Raw genomic sequence first — 17,102 nt, forward strand, 5'->3', positions numbered from 1 at the left:
CTACATGTTAAACAACAACCTACCAAACGTTTGCTTTAGAGTGCCTCTCTTCAACGCAAACAGATACCCTTGGAACCCGTTATCAATAAGATCACAATCAATAATCATTTGTTGGAAACTAGAGACCCCTTTAAATGATGGTGTATTAGTCCCCTACGCCTTTCATGCTGATGAAGAATGGAATTAAAGTCCCAATAACAACCTACGCACCATCAACCTCAAAAGCAATCTCACAAATCAAGTCCTATAATCTTTGATGATTTTGGAATTGAGGGCTACTATAAACCATAGTAAGAAACCATTCACCTAAATTTTTCTAATTCACTTTTAAATGTACATGGTACCGAGAGCTACCCAAGACTTGCACCTTCCATTGGGTAGTGTCCTAAAGACACCATATACCACCAGAATGTCCAACATGCATGTGTTTCCAACAAGAAGATTAGAGAGGCAGAATACTCTCTAAGAATATCCTTAACAAGAAAGGTAAAACCTTTATTAGAAGTTCTCTTACAACTCCAAGATATAAAATACAGTAAACCATATAAGAAGGATTGGTCACTACAAGACCAAGACCATTATCTTGACATACAACCATATCATTTGTTTGTGAAGACATATGTTAAAGAAAATATACACACTAGAAGGGGGTTGAATAGTATATATCAAAAACTTATTTTTTAAAATGTAGTAAATTAGTAAAAACTTTGACAGACGAAGTGTTGGAATGCAATAGACGAAGGAGCACAAATCTTTTATACGGGTTTATCTTAAACACAAAGACTACATCCAGTTCTCAATTCAACTAAATTGAGTTTCATTATCTTTGAAAAGATACAAGTATTCTTTAAACAAGACACTTTTGGCTTAAGCTTAAGTAGTCTTTGACTTGCATTTTCAAACAACTACTCAAGTATTCTTTCAACAAGCATCTCCAGGCTCAATTACCAAGTATTATTTTCAACAAGTCTCTCCAGGATCAACCCTTATAAATAGAAATTTGAAAGGAGTTACAGAGATAGTCTCATCTCTTCTAGACGTAATGTTATGAACCTTAAGCACAAATAATCTACAAAGAACTATGTACAATATTTACAATGAAAAGCTTCTTTGTAGTGCTCCAACTTTGTATGTGTAAGTATATTTCTCAATGTGAACTCCTCAGTAAGTGTTATCTTTTTGTTTCCAGTCTTTCTCTCTGTTTCGTTGTTTGAAGGCTTGATCCTTTTATAGTAACTTTGGAAAAGATGACTATTACAACGACTTTGAGTTGAATCTTTCAATTTTCTTCTTGAGTTGTTTCGTCTGTCTTATTTGTTGATCCTATAGATTACCATTGGTGCATTAAATGTCTTTCAGTAAGGCGTGTATCTCTTATCTGATATTGCAAACTATTTATCATCATTTCCTTCTAAATTGAGCATGACATAAGTAATCTGGGATTTTGTTTTTTTGCTTCTTACAAATATTTTGTCTTGTTTTTCTTTAATAAATTATGAGAGTTTTGAATCTTCTTTCTTGTTTGATCTGTTAAAGAATAATACATTAAATGGAATTTAATGTTTGTCTCATTTTGTAAGTATTCAATTTAATGTCATGAGACTGTATGTTTAGTCTAATTTTCTCCATCTTACGAATGATATATATATATATATATATATATATATATATATATATATATATATATTCCACATTTCGTTTGATATGATATATATTTGAAGAATGATAACTTTGTCTAAAGAAAATATTTTGTTTGTCATTATTAAAACTTAAGGGATTATCTTTTATATTCCACATTTCGTTTGATATGATATATATTTGAAGAATGTTAACTTTGTCTAAAGAAAATCTTTTGTTTGTCATTATTAAAACTTAAGAGACTATTTGTTGTCTTAACACAAGATTTTTGATTTAACAACACAACAACATTCATATTCTTGCCAAAAACAATTGTGACCTAATTGTATCCTGAGTGCCAACAGATACACCCCTTAAGAATTAACATGTCGGATCTGTTGAGCCTAAGAATCGAAGGGCACCAAAGAACCAAACAAACCACCATTAATACCTTTATAAGGAGAAGAATAGCCAAATGCCAACCCCTCCCCAACTTTTTTCATCTCTCAAATAACTTTCAACTTTTCTTTCTTCTTTGCATCGCTCTTGCTCTGATTATCATCGCAACCACTCATACCTTACACCCTTTGTTTCTCCTTCAACAAGTCCAATCACTTACTAGAAGAGTCAAACTTCACGTTGGGTTATATAGTATTTTTTGTTAACTTATCTCCAAGCCCCATTTTCTTTGTGGATTTGTGCTTATTGACCAACAACCTTGCATCTTTCTTACCCAATTGTATGGTGAGGGCTTGACCAACTCATGTCTTCAACATCCTCATGAGTTGCCTCTAATAAAGTAAACCTAGACCCAATTGGTCTAATTTTACCCTTACCGTTCCTTACAGCTAGATTGATCTTATTCACCTTAGGGTCAACCTCGTTATTAGTCCTTTTCGATGGGGTCTTTTTATTATTTCAACTTACTAACAACCAAGGCCCATAATCATTACTACTAATCCCATCAGAGTCATTGCTCTTGGAAACAGGAATCAAATTAACTTTTGAAATATCAACCTTTTCCACATTCTCAATCCCTAAAATCTCTCATTACTGGGTGCACCGTCATTTTTGTTACGGACACGTCCTATATGATGGCTTCTATTGAGACCATCTTCTTTACCATACTTTAGAGGATATTGAGACCATCTTCTTTACCATCCACTATGATATTAATTATTTTTTATTCTCTATAATGATATCATAATTTAATTCAAAAAAAGATAATAATTTTTTTAGTTTAATTAATTTTTTGGTCCATATAATTTTATAAATTTTACATTTTTATATAATTAAAAAGTCATTTTAATTTATATATATATATATATATATATATATATATATATATATTTCTCTTTTAATTCACGTGATCTATTTTTATAATAAAAAATTAAAAATTATGCATGTATGAGAATTAAAAGAAAAAATTATATATATATATATATATATATATATATATATAAGTAATTATTATTATTTATAACAAAGGAAAAGATTATAAGCAAATTAATATCGACGTGGATATAAATATAAATTATGTAATAGCAAGGTTTTGGATGTGTAGAGTTGACGTTACATTGGGGGTTTCACTTTTCAGCGGCGAAATGAGAAAACGAGAGAAGCAGAAGCAGAGGCATGAGAGGGGTCACCGTGGAAGAGGCTCTTTCAACTATCTTCAAGACGACCAAGATATTGATGACACTGCTCCCTTCTCTTCTCCACCCTCTGATGAAGTAGAACAAGAAGAAGAAGGTGTTGATGACAGCAATGAGGAACAAGAAGAAGCAGAAAAAAATCACGAAAACCAATCACATGATATGCCTTCCAAGTTCCTCCTTTACCAAAAATCTGTGCAGGTTTGTGCCCCCATCTTATAAAAAATGCATCTTTGCAAATGGGCATGCTTGGTTTTGTTGGTTGTTGAGCTGAATGATGAAATGCATTGCACGAGATTCAAACTTGTTAGTTACGTATGTCTTTCTTGGTATTTCTGGGTTCCCTAGCTACCAAATTGATGGGTTATTAAGTTCGTAATGTGGCTTAGTGAACCGTGCTTTTTGTTTGTGTTTGTGTGCAGTCTCCCAAAGGAGACATTAGTTATTTGCAAAAGTTCTTTCTCGTGTACGTGGGTGGAAGGATGCCACTCCATCTTCAAGAAGATTTCTGTGGCACTGCGTTTCTTAGGTACATCCTGCCATTTGTAATTTCTATTATCTTCAAGCATCTTTTAATTAGTTAATACTCTCTTGTGGACACCAACAATGGTTGTCACAAGTGACATTGGTATGTGTCTTTTAACCAAGTTATATAGGAGTGGAATCCAGGCCTTGAATATGATATAAACTGTACTGGGAGGAAAATACTCACGCTGTGTGTGAGTTCACAATCCCTAACGGAGGAGATTAGTTGTTATTTCTAATAGTGAATACTGCGTACCAATAACATGGTCATAAAAAAATACTCTCTTGAGGACATGCTCAAGTGTTATCTCTTTTGATAAGTTGTAGGCACTCGTTTTTGTCCCTGGCTTTACTAATTTCTCCCTTTAGCATTAGCCTTTGCAAATTAGTCATTCATTTTAGTTGTTTTCTACTTCATTTTTTACTAAAAAAATTCTAAAGTAAATGGCGATTTGCAAAGTCAAGAACCAGAGTAAGAGTTTTGTACAGCCAGACCTAAAATGACCGATGCTCACAATTCCCATGAGTGTGTAAATAATGATCTTTCTTTATTTATGTGCGTATAAAATTCTGATTTGGTTTTAAAAATTATGTTTGCTTGGTATCTAATTAATCAGGAATTTTTGGTCCTAAATTTCTTATTGCTGATTCATTTATAGCTCTAAATGCCAGATTAGTAAAATCTATTTTATATAGGGTTTTAATTCATTTAGTGCGTGTTTGGAAACGTGTTTAGGGAGGGGGAGATGCATGTCCAATCGTACACTACTACTACATATTTTAGTTTCTGGGTAATGCCACCCAAATGTTATTTTCTACCGCACTTCCAAATACACTATTAATCCTTTTCTTTTTATATGTATCTTGTTTTTTTCAGTCCCAGTCTACTTACCCGGTAGTGATTCATGTTTTAACAGTGCAGAGTGGCTGCGCAGTGATCCAAGAAGGACAGCAGTAGGGTTAGATTTGGATCTTGAGGCACTCAATTGGTGCATGGAAAACAACATACCTAAACTTGGGGCTGATGGATTTTCAAGAATATCCCTCTTTCATGGGAATGTCCTACAACCTCTTCAGTCCAAGCTTGTGAAAATGGATCCTCAGGAGCTGGTAAGCAGCATTTCGCTGTCACAGAATGCAGAAAATCTGCAGACTGGTGTGTCAGAATCTGATGCTCCAACAGGCTCTGTTGCTAAAGATGATAAGGTTACTATGAGAAACATAACACTGCCTGGAAGAGATATTGTGTGTGCTTTTAACTACAGCTGCTGTTGTCTACATAAGCGAGCAGATCTGGTTTTGTATTTCAAGCATGCTCGTGATGCCTTGTCAACTAAAGGTGGAATTTTTGTGATGGATTTATACGGGGGTACATCTTCAGAGAACAAGTTAAGGCTTCAGAGAAGATTTCCTAATTTCACGGTATAATATTCTTAATATTAATTTTGTAGCAATTCATTAGACTGACATGAAGATGTTGCCACAGTCTATGTGGAACTGCCTTTCAGCGATGATGCGGGTTTGACCCACTTGGATACGCTTTAAGAAATTTTGAACACACTTGCATGGGGAACACTGGACGGATAAATAGTTGATACATAGAGTATAAACGCTCTAGACTCTAGTATTATTTGCTAAAATTGTTCCACTCTCCTATTCAATTTTGTTTCTACTTGATCCTCAATTTTCCCACATCTTACTCTTGATGTTATTTTCTCATTATTAGTTTTTTATGATTGACAAATTGCATTTACAGGAGTGACAGTTTAACTGTTAATTTTTTAATTCCAGTTCTCTTTTAGCTTTTTCTTTTATCTTCTTTCACTGTTTGTATCTTTTTCCCTGACCTTTGTGTGTGTGTGTGTGTTTGCATGTTTATGGATATATAACATACATGACACCAAATTTGAGGAGCTGCAACGGATACTATGTTTTTCCAACAGAATGGCATCATATATGTTATAGTATACGAAAACAAGTATATTACTGATTTTTCTTGATTATCAAATATTGAAGTTGTGAATATTCTCCTGAATATATATATGATATGAAATTTGTAATCAAATCTGTAGTATGTATGGGAGCAAGCTGAATTTGATATTATTCAACGGAAGACAAGGATTAGCCTCCATTTTCATATGAAGAAGGAACAAAGAAAACTTCGCCATGCATTTTCATACAGCTGGCGATTGTAAGTTCTTGCACTGTTTGTTCTTTTTCCACCTTCAATTCATTAAATAAAATTCCATTTGTTAGGTGAAAATATTGCTCAATGCTCAATATTTCTCAATCTTCAATTGTGTTCTTGGTTTTATTGTATATTTCTGGCAATTTTTAACGCCATAAGAGGTGTGATTCAGGTGGACCTTGCCTGAGATTAGGGATTGCCTAGAAGAGGCTGGGTTTCGGACTGTTCACTTTTGGATTCGAGAGATGCCAGACACCACAGAAATTATGAGAACAGAGGGATTTGGTGCCGGAAAGAATATAAAATATGAAGAAGCAACAAGTTTTCAGCAACAGGATTCTTGGAATGCTTACATTGTCGGTGTTGCTTAGCTTCATCTTAGAAAGTGTAGTATCTGTTACTTTAATTTTGTCATATCTAGACAAGCATCACTTGTAATCAGTTCCATTGCTTGGAACTTTCTTTCCTTTCTTTTATATTCAGAATTGAATTGTATTTGGCTTGAGATTATGAAGTGTAACAAACATTTTTTTAAAGGCACATTCATCTTACATTTGGTATGAAATTTCATCAATTAAGGACCTTCAGGATACTTTCTTCTTGATTTAATCGATGTATGAGGTTGCATCGATCTATACTGAGTAAACACTGAACATTAACACTACGTCTTGACATATACTGTATTTCAAATATAAATGTTGAAATAATTGCAAATAATATAATCTTTTACTTCACCTTGTTTGTATACTTACATTCAATGTACATAACAAAACTTAAACAAATAAGTAAATAAAGTGCGGTAGCTCAAGAAATGAGAGCAAAAATGAAGAGAAATTGAAAAATTCATTCAAAAAGCTATAGTTACAAGAAAGAATTAACAGAAGATATGACTATAGATATACACTTGATTTGTGATCTGTAGCCTCACAATTAGTGCAGCATGTACATTTCTCTGCCTCTCATAGCAGTGACGTGTTTACATTAAAAAAAAATTAACTGAATCTCCAAGAAAACTTGCAGTCAATTTGAAGGTTTTGAAAGTTCTCTCTGGATAGAACGAGAATATGTCTGGTGTTGATATTGGAGGGTAACATCCAACAGTTCATCAAGAGGTGTCTTTGGCTTCCAAGCTGAAAACACGGAAGAAAACACATCAAGAACAATGTTAAAATTCTGCTGATCAATACATACATTTGAAAAGAATAATCATTGAATACCAAGCTGCCTGGTGATAATTGTCATGTCAGGGATGCGCCTATCACTGTCATCATAACCTTTACCATAGAAATCCTCTGAACTCACTTTCAGAGTTGATAGACTAGAGGCAGGTACACTAGCCACCTTTGAATAAGCCTTAATGTGAAAGACAATATGAGCCAAATCAGATTATTTTTATGTGGAAAACAAAGGCTAAGAACCTATCTACAGAGAAGTTTAGAAAGCAGAACAGCTAGAATTGAAGCTTTGGGGCTACCTTCATCATAAGCTCAGCTAGTTGCTTCACAGATACTTCATTGTCTGGGTTTCCCACATTAAAGATGTACCCATTTGCTCTCTCAGGGTTGTCCTGTGTCAAGTTGGCATGTACATTAGTCAAAGCTCATATAGCAACATGGATGATGGAAGTTCACTTCTGAACTTACAATCATTAACACAACAGCATCAATTGCATCTTTGATGTAGAGAAAGGTTCTCTTTGATTCCCCACCATCAACAAGTTTGAGGGGCTCGCCGCGCAGGAGACTCTGGAACAAGGAGCTTAGTGAAAAACAGTAGTCTATTAAGATCATGATTCATGAAAACATGAACAAAAAACAAAACCAGCTAGATGTTACATTACTGAAGCAAGCTAAGACTCTGGGAACACCATCACTTGGGCCATCCACACCAGGAATGAAGTCCATTCTTGGGCCAATCCAGTTATATGGTCTCACAATGGTGTATTTGAGGCCATTCTCCGCGTGCTCAGCTATAGTTTAGTACGGAATAGTAAGTTAAGGGAAGGAAACTTAATCATAATTATTGTAAGCAAAACAAAAATCCTGGTCATTGTGTACCATATATTAGCCTGTCAGTCATTTGCTTTGCACAAGCATAAGACCATCTCTGTTTCTCAACCGGACCAAAAATACAAGGACTAACATCTTCTTTGAGCATGAAATATTTTGGGTCCTGCATCATGCAAATTCATGTTAAATTCAAAACTAACGACCCCAAAACAGCATCTGAAATGTTTTGGTTTATAAGTATACCGTAATAGCATCACTGTTCATTTTCATCAAGAATGTGTGGCATGAACTTGCAAACTATAAAAATAATCTAATAGGGGGCTACCTTTCGATATTCCTCTGGGAGAAAGCTACCTATAGTCTTCCCGTAAACCTCGCACGTAGAAAAATGGATTAAACGCTTCTTGTTCTCGGTGCAATATTTAATCTGCATCACATAAACAACCCAATTACACACACACGAACCTGAAGAGCACCCATTTCCAGAAATGATCAATCTTGAACACCCACCACCGGAATCGCATCAATGAAGTTACTAAAGATGGTGTCCAACGGGCGCGTGTTGTAATCCGCCGGCGTGCAAATTGCAGCAAGATTGATCGTCTGCATCAAGTAACAACTCAATCCCAACAAATTTTATAAAAAAAATACAGTTCATCAAACCGGTAAAGCTTTAAATCGCGGTCAATTACTACCACACCGCCACTGCATTTGTAGCTACATGTACACATTTGTTCATTTTTTTTTTATAATTGTTATTGTGAAACTTTTTTGTAATTTATGCAACGGCATCATCTGTATTTACACGTAATTTTTCATAAATTGAGAATTGCAACATAACAACATTTGTGATCAAGGCTTTATAATATATATATATATATATATATATATATATATATATATAATTATAGCTACAAAGGCAAGGCTTGTGAAGTCTCTACCACATTGCATTAGCCATATTTGTACATAATTTTCCACTAAGAATTGTCATAAAATCATAACCAAAGCCACAATATATTTTGGTTTCATCTCATCGCAAAAACAATTGCAGCTGCATCATCAACACTAGATAGGAATTTTCCTTAATCTCATAGATAACTATGAAACTCATATGCGAGAGCTAGAGACTACTAATCTCTCGAGCTAACGAAAACCTATTTAAGGAACTGATCTCTATTAACAATTGTTTTTTCATATACACAGATCTAATGATCGAATCTCTCATTAAAGGATATAATTATCATGCAATCATATCGCATCACATTATGTTGAATTTCAAAGGTTAATTTAATCGCGTTCTTAACCATGACTTATCTATTTATAATACATCCACCGGAATAACAATAGTGAGACTCCTTCCGTGACGACGGTAACCCTGCAATCCAAAATTAATGTGAAGAAAAGCGGTATGAGAGAAAGGAAATAGTACGAGATCGGAGGCTTTGATGAGAGTTTCGAGGCGAGAATCGGTCTTGATGTTCATTTGGTGGAACTCGATGCGGTGCGCCCAGGGGAGGGACATGTCCAGGAGGTGGTTGATTTTGTCGGAGGAGACGTCGACGACGACGGCCTTGTGGTTGGTTTCCGCCATCAGCTTCTCGCAGAGGTGCGATCCGATGAAGCCGCCGCCGCCGATCATGCATATCGCCTGCATCGAGATCGGGTTTCCGTCCAAGTTCACTCGCGCCATTTTGAAATTGCGGAGGGAAAGAGAAAGAGAGGCTGTGGCAGTTATAACTGCTTTTTTAGCCATGAAGGAAGGAACTGAGAAAGCGGTGGCAGTCTCGTAAATAACCTCAATTTCTGTTATGATTTTATTCATTAACTTTACAAAATTAAGGTATGAATAATTACATGAATTTATTTAGATTTTTTTATTTAAATAAATATATATTTAGGTAATATAAATATTAATTTTTTTTAGACAAAAATCTTTATGAGCAAATACAAAACAATCCCAACAAATTAATGTCAAATTAGAGATCTCGAGGTAACTACATAGGTAAATAATTTTACACATGTAATTATGAGCAAATCATAAAGCAATATAAAAGTAAATTAGCTTTTGTCTTCTAGCATCTTCAAAATGATGAATTTGAAGGGTTCTCCTAAACGCATCTACGGTCTAATTCAGCAGAGTGTTCATGGATCAGTTTTTTTGAAAAATCTAAACTGAATAAAATTGAACTGTTTTATAAAAGTGAATTGCTTAACCGATTTTTTTATTTTTGTAAAGTGGATTAGTTTGATTTTTTTAAAATATGGATCGATTTTTTTGAAATTAGATCAGTTCAGTGCGGTGCAGTTATCCACTTTTTATTCATATATGGATCGGTCTTTTTAAAAAATCAAACCGAATCGAATCGATCCACTTTGTAAAAATGGATCGGATAATTAAACCAATTTTATAAAGTGGTTCGGTTTGGTTTTTTTTGTTTCAAAATGGATCAGATTTTTCAATACGGATCGGATCGATTATGAAATGGTTCGAATCAATTTATATTTTTTGCACACTCTTACAATTAAGATGCATTACTTCTTATAAATAAAATACTTGCTACACTTTCTTCAAAGTGCCATGTATATGTATACTCCGATTCACATTTTTCCATCTACATGGCGAAAGTAGAAACTTACCTAAGGTTGTAACGGTCCTAATAAAAATTATTTATTGATAAAATTGATAGGTATTTTATATTAATAATATGATTAAAAAAAGTAGAAGAACAAGATATATTTTGAGGTCTATTAAAAAAATTTGGTACAAATTTTGGTTGGAAGAAAAAATTGATTAAGCCACATAAAATAAATAAAAAAAAATTTAAGTGTTTATAGGTAAGGATACCCATGAATTCAAACCAATCCAACGTAATCCAAACAATTGGATTCAGATTTTCAAAATGTTTAGGTGAAATCCAACACAATCAAACTCAATATTCTTTGGGTTAGATAATGGGTTTTAGTGCCGAAAATTCAATCCAACCCATTGAACAAATTTTAATTTATTTTTAGTCCTTATAAAAAAAATTCTTTGAATTTCATCCCTATTATTAATTGAATATTAAATGTCAAAATAAATGGTATATATATATATATATATATATATATATATATATATATATATATATACTATAAAATGATTACTAGGAGCTAAAAATAATTATTTCAAATTTTAGAAGAATGGAAATCAAAATTTCATTACCAAATGATGAAAATCAAAATTTCAAATGTTAAAGTGGTGAAAAACAAAGATGATACCGGACTAAAATCAAAAGTACCATATTTTATATGATTATATAAAATATTTAAGTCATGTATATTATAAAAATATTAGTAACTTCAAAAATAAAATAAAAAATAAAAAAACATGTGAGACATCTTTGTGTGCATATACATGATTCACCACTATGTTTGTCATTTGGGTTATACTACTTTGATAATCAATCTCACTACCTCAATAACTCTCTTTGACTTTATATTTATCTCTAATGCATGGATGATATTAGTAGGTCTATAATAAGTATATTTTATATGATGATAAATTTTAATCAAAGAAATTATATTTTAATAGTATTATTGATACACTACAAAAAAAAAAAAACTATTTAGCAATTATCAAAATTAGTCACTAAATTATTCATTTCAATCACTATCATGCTTTACAATAGAGTTAATGATCGTTATCACAAAAAGTATAGTCATATTGCTATTAGCAATGAGATTTGTATTTGTTTCTATGTAACAATTAGTTATTGATAATTTTCACTCCAATTTTGAAAGACAACATGATTAAACTAATATTGAGTCTATGCTTTCATTTATATATTTTAATAATTAGAGATATATGATTTTCACTATTTGCTTAAATGTTAGTATTTTGGTAAAAATAACTTTTATTTTTTTTGGGTACTTAATGTCCCAACCTAAATTCATGTTGTTATTAATTCAATTGATCTAATTTAGATATAAAAAAAATACACAAATCCAATACAACTTAAACTAAACTATATTTTGATTGGGTAAAATAATGAATTAGATGAAACCTATATCAAATTGAATCGTTAATAACCTAAAAATATTATATGATATTATGAGAAAATATAAAATATCAAATATAACAAATTATTAAATTACTTTATTAGAGATATCCCAGTCCACCTACACTAAAACTAAATGAGATAAATTAAACATAAAATCATGTTTAACAATTAATATAATAATTTATACTTTTTTTTTTCTCTCTTTGTCACATTATTTATGAATATCTTTTTTGTGTTTATATTTTTATATTCTATCATTTGTTGCATTTTAATCTTATCTCTCTGATGTAAGATTCTTTCTACAATTGTACCAGTATCATCTTTTATTATTTATTATATTTTAAACTTCTCTATTTTTCTCTCTTTCTCTCTTAAAGTATTCATATATTCTATTAATAATTAATTTACGTAACATTAAAGTTAATTCTATTGAAAATACTAAAAAAAAGATAACTCTAATCTTATATAAAGTTATAGTTGCCACAGTATAATTTTAAAAAAAAAAAAAAAAAAAAAAAGAACTCTTCATAGATTCTTTTCCATATGATACCCAAATATGCAGATACTGATGTTTTGACTCCAACACGCCTTTCATTCGCAGATTTAGTCGTCTTGGATAGTTCCCAAGTCTTTCATTTTTGTTCGTGTCCATGATTATCGAGGAAGAGATAACTTATTCCAAGAAAATTCATCATTATTTTCAGCATTTTAATTTTTTTTAATTTAATAGTCAAAGATAAGATATTTATCGAAACTTTTAAAATGAAAGAAAAAGGAAAGATAATCATGATTGGATGAATAATAAATTGTTTAAAATTATTTCTAAAGTGACTGAAAGATACGTTGTCCTTGATCCCTATGATCCAACTTATAAGCCTCCAGGAATGAAAATACGAATGTGGCTTCAAGTTACAATAAGATTCAGTTCTCCCCGTATAATGCACTTTGAAATTTGTATTAATGACACTGAGAGGACATATACATTAAAGTTATTACTCAAAGCTCCGCCACAGGATGATGGGATTGAGACTTTGAGAGGTTGGAGATTGAAGCCTTCAATCTTATGAATTATGATTGTGTATTGGACCAATTATTTGTGGGCTGTCTTCATTGCTCTACGTGTCTTGGAAATTTCTACAACACCTTTAATATTGACCAGTTATTTTACCCGTATTTTTATTTAGCATGTGAAAATACAATTCTACATGTCTAATTAGTATTCTAGTATGTAAAATGCATATAATATATTTTTATTTTATATAAATAAGTTCTATAACCATCACATGATTAAATTTCTACTTTACTACTATAACCATAACTCATGATCACATGATTAATTTGTACAATCTTATCATTTTATTTAAATAATTTTTTATATTTATTTTATTTCTAATTTATTTTATGTGTCCACATGATTATTCTCATGAAATTTCTATTTTTATGATAATTATGTTCCAAAAAAAATTGTGTTATTATCTTATATTTAATCATTAGAAAGATATTAAGTTTATCAATTCAAATTTTCAATTATTATATTTAGTATAATAGTTATATGATTTACTTTTTTACTAGTTACATTTATTCTATTTAAAACTTATTATCACAATTAGTTCTTTAAAAAAAATAACGTTCAAATTTATTCAACATAAATAAAAATAAAAGATGATAGATAAGTTTTTGAAATTGACTAATAGAATATAATGTATAAAATAAAAGTGATAGCAAACAATATTCATTAATTATTGGTCGTTACATATTATCCAATTATCGATTTTGCTTATTTTTTTCAAAGTATGTTTATTAATGAAGCTCACACGTATAAAAATTTATTAAAATTTGATTTTTGACAATTATTTAACATTACAAACTCAACTTTAAAGATGCGTAACTTGAATTGGTCATACATTGACAAGTATGACTTGAGTAGAATCAGTTGTACATCGACTACCATGCGAAGGTTAAAAAATGAAGGCACATGACTTGAATTAGTCATACATCAACAAGCGTGACATAAGTAACATCAGTTATACACCGACTTTTGTGTGAAGACAAAAAAAATGAAGACTTGTGATTTGAATCGTTTGTATAACAAGCGTGACATTAGTAAAATCGATCGCACACCAACTACCATGCAAAGATAAAAATGCAAAGACTTGTGACTTGTCATAGATTGACAGGCATGACGTAAGTAAAATTGATTATACATCAACTATCATGTAAAGATAAAAATGCAAAGACTCTTGACTTAAATCGGTCATGCACTGATAAACGCAATGTGAATAGAATTGGTTGTACACTGACTATCACATGAAGACTAAAATGTGAAGACACGTGACTTAAATCTATCGTACACCGATAAGTGCAACATGAGTAGAATTGTTCGTAAAATTGGTACACTAACAAGCATGATGTGAGTAAAATTAGTCATACACCAACTACCACACGATGATAAAAATGCGAAGAATCATGAATTGAATCGATTGTACATCGACAAGTGTGACACAAGTATAATCGATCATATATTGACTGTTATGCGAAGATAAAAATGCAAAAACTCGTGACTTGAATTGATCATACACTAACAAACGTGACGTGAGTAGAATCGATCATACGCCAACTACCATGCAAACATAAAAATGCCAATACATGTGACTTGAATTGGTTGTACACCAATAATTACAACATAAGTAGAATCGGTTGTACATTAACTATCACGCAAATATAAAAATGTGAAGACTCTTAACTTGAATCGGTTGTTCATATATAAGTGTGACGTGAGTAAAATTGGTTGTATAGAGATTACCACACAAAAACTAAAAAGGAAGACACGTGACTTAATTGTTTGTACACTGACTTCCATGTGAAGACATTGAAGACAAGGTACTACTGATATCATTTGAAAACACATACTACGGTTAATATGATATCGTTTATTTAGAGAATGCTTTGTCCTAACCTCTATGCCTTTTAGGCTTGGAGTTGTGGATAAGTGTATCTTCTTAGATATATTCTGACAAGATACTACTGATATCTTTATCTAGAGAGATTTTTGTCCTAACCCTTGCAACTTTCAGGTTCGAGGCTAATGGGTAAGTGTAACATCTTAAATATATTTTGATACAAATCTATTGAGTTATAAGAGATGAAGATAAATAATAAATTGTCTTATTCTTAAATTGGGTCGAATTCAAACCAATTAACCTTGTTGCCTAATAGGAAGTAGAAATTAGTTCGACTCTGGGTAATCTAGTTCATAATCTTATCTTTAATAATTAAGATTAGATACCAAGATATGATATTTAATGATAAGTAACTACCTTATCAAATCCCTAAATTTTCAAAGTTCATAAACCAATGCTAGTTAAATATAAAATCCTAATCCTAAAACAAGATGAGACATGTTACACTTTTGAATATTCTAACTTTTTAAAAAGCGGTTAGGTTAACCCTAATATATTTTTTACACCATAACATATATATATATATATATATATATATATATATATATATATATATATATATATATATTGTACTATCAGTACCGCTATGCCGAGCTCGAGCTCGACATCACAGCACGGAGTGACCTCAGACACGCGCTAGGCGATATCGGCTCGCTATCCAATTAGGTCATAAACTGATCTCGGGCCCAAGGCCCAACAAAATCCTAATACACACAAAGGTACGTGTATTACTTATACGAGACTCATACACCCACAAACACTAATTTTAGCATCGGAGTCTCTTTTGCAGGTATCACCCTCATCTTGGAGCATCAAACGTACCAGTGAAGGAGGCTCACCGACCTTACCCAGCGGATCATCTCTACATCGGATCCCCGATAAGAAAACACACACACACACACACATATATATATATATATATATATATATATATATGAATAAATTAAACCAATATTACCTTAAATTTAGTAAATTTGTATAAATACTCCATACTTTTTTTCTATCCCTACATTAACTTACTTTAATTATACATTACTTTAACCTCTTTAATTATTTTTAAAAATATTATATTGTAATCCTTATAAGAAAGGTTTTTGTAAATCTTAAAAAAAATAGAAAGTGTTAGTGCAATTTTGTAAAATTTCGTTAGTGTCAATATAATTTATTCTATTTTTTTATGACTATATATATAAAGTTTGTTTTATATCACTATTTCCCCCCCCCCCCCCTTTTTTTTCTCTTCCTCACCTCATATCTTAATTTTTTTTTTTTTAAATAAAGATATCTAAATTAGAATCTCATATTGCAACAAAACAAAAAGGTTAAATTGTCCTTTTAACCCTTTATCTCATTTTTTTAATTTATTTTAATTTTTTATCTTTTAAAATATTCGTTTTAATCTTTTATTTCTTAAACTTGAATTTGTTTAGTCTTTTTGAAAAAAATAATTAATTTTGATTTTAAAAGAAGATTTCAAATCTTTTATTAATTAATTTAAAATTTAAAATTTGTTTAATTAAATTTATTTATATAAAAACTATTAAATAGTTCAAACAAAAGTGTTATAAACCAACATTTATAAACAAAAAAAATTTAATTAATTTTCTAAAAAATTAAAATCAAGTTTTACACCTCTATTTTATACACACAAAAAAACTTACAAAATGTATAAATTGATTATACCTTTTATATATATATATATAATACATTTTATTTCCTTTCTTCACCTAAAAGTTTTAGTCAAGAAATTTATTTAACTATCCAACTCTGAAAAAAAAAAAAAAAAACAGAAAAGGAGAGTGATAGAAACATGATCTTCATAAAGTCGCCTTAAAACTTCTTACCATAAAATCCAACTAACCTTGCTTTCGTTGTCTTCTAAGCGTAGCCCCAAAGTTAACCTCTTTCTTTCTTCATTAATTAATCTCACGGGGCCAAAAATCTAACAATATGCGCGCGCGCAGTTAGGCATTTAATACTATTTTTTTTTATTGAACATGACACCATGCACAATTAATCAAGAAAAATGATACCCGTTTTTAGCAAGTTCTGCAAAATTCTAAATCCCGTAACCATACTCCTAAATCGAATTATATAAACATTCACAT

General features: G+C 31.2%; 2 protein-coding genes across 2 annotated transcripts; one reads left to right on the forward strand and one right to left on the reverse strand.

Moving 5' to 3' along the window:
- The first annotated feature begins 3,165 nt into the window (after positions 1-3,165).
- LOC109798846 (S-adenosyl-L-methionine-dependent methyltransferases superfamily protein) lies at positions 3,166-6,589 on the forward strand. The gene is made up of 5 exons (XM_020359249.3): positions 3,166-3,473; positions 3,695-3,801; positions 4,715-5,219; positions 5,870-5,988; positions 6,158-6,589. The coding sequence occupies exons 1-5, from the start codon at positions 3,174-3,176 to the stop codon at positions 6,354-6,356; spliced, it is 1,230 nt and encodes a 409-aa protein (XP_020214838.2). The 5' UTR covers positions 3,166-3,173; the 3' UTR covers positions 6,357-6,589.
- A 220-nt stretch (positions 6,590-6,809) lies between these two features.
- LOC109799296 (UDP-D-apiose/UDP-D-xylose synthase 2) lies at positions 6,810-9,853 on the reverse strand. Its single transcript, XM_020359841.3, has 9 exons — positions 9,424-9,853; positions 8,505-8,597; positions 8,320-8,421; positions 8,043-8,157; positions 7,821-7,954; positions 7,629-7,730; positions 7,460-7,552; positions 7,203-7,338; positions 6,810-7,115 (listed from the first exon to the last, which is right to left on the reverse strand). Exons 1-9 carry the CDS (start codon positions 9,814-9,816, stop codon positions 7,006-7,008), a joined length of 1,278 nt encoding a protein of 425 aa, XP_020215430.2. The 5' UTR covers positions 9,817-9,853; the 3' UTR covers positions 6,810-7,005.
- Between the last annotated feature and the right edge of the window lie 7,249 nt (positions 9,854-17,102).

Source organism: Cajanus cajan, chromosome 8, assembly GCF_000230855.2.
Source record: "Cajanus cajan strain Asha chromosome 8, NIPB_CcT2T_4, whole genome shotgun sequence".
In the NCBI taxonomy this organism is placed as follows: Eukaryota; Viridiplantae; Streptophyta; class Magnoliopsida; order Fabales; family Fabaceae; genus Cajanus; species Cajanus cajan.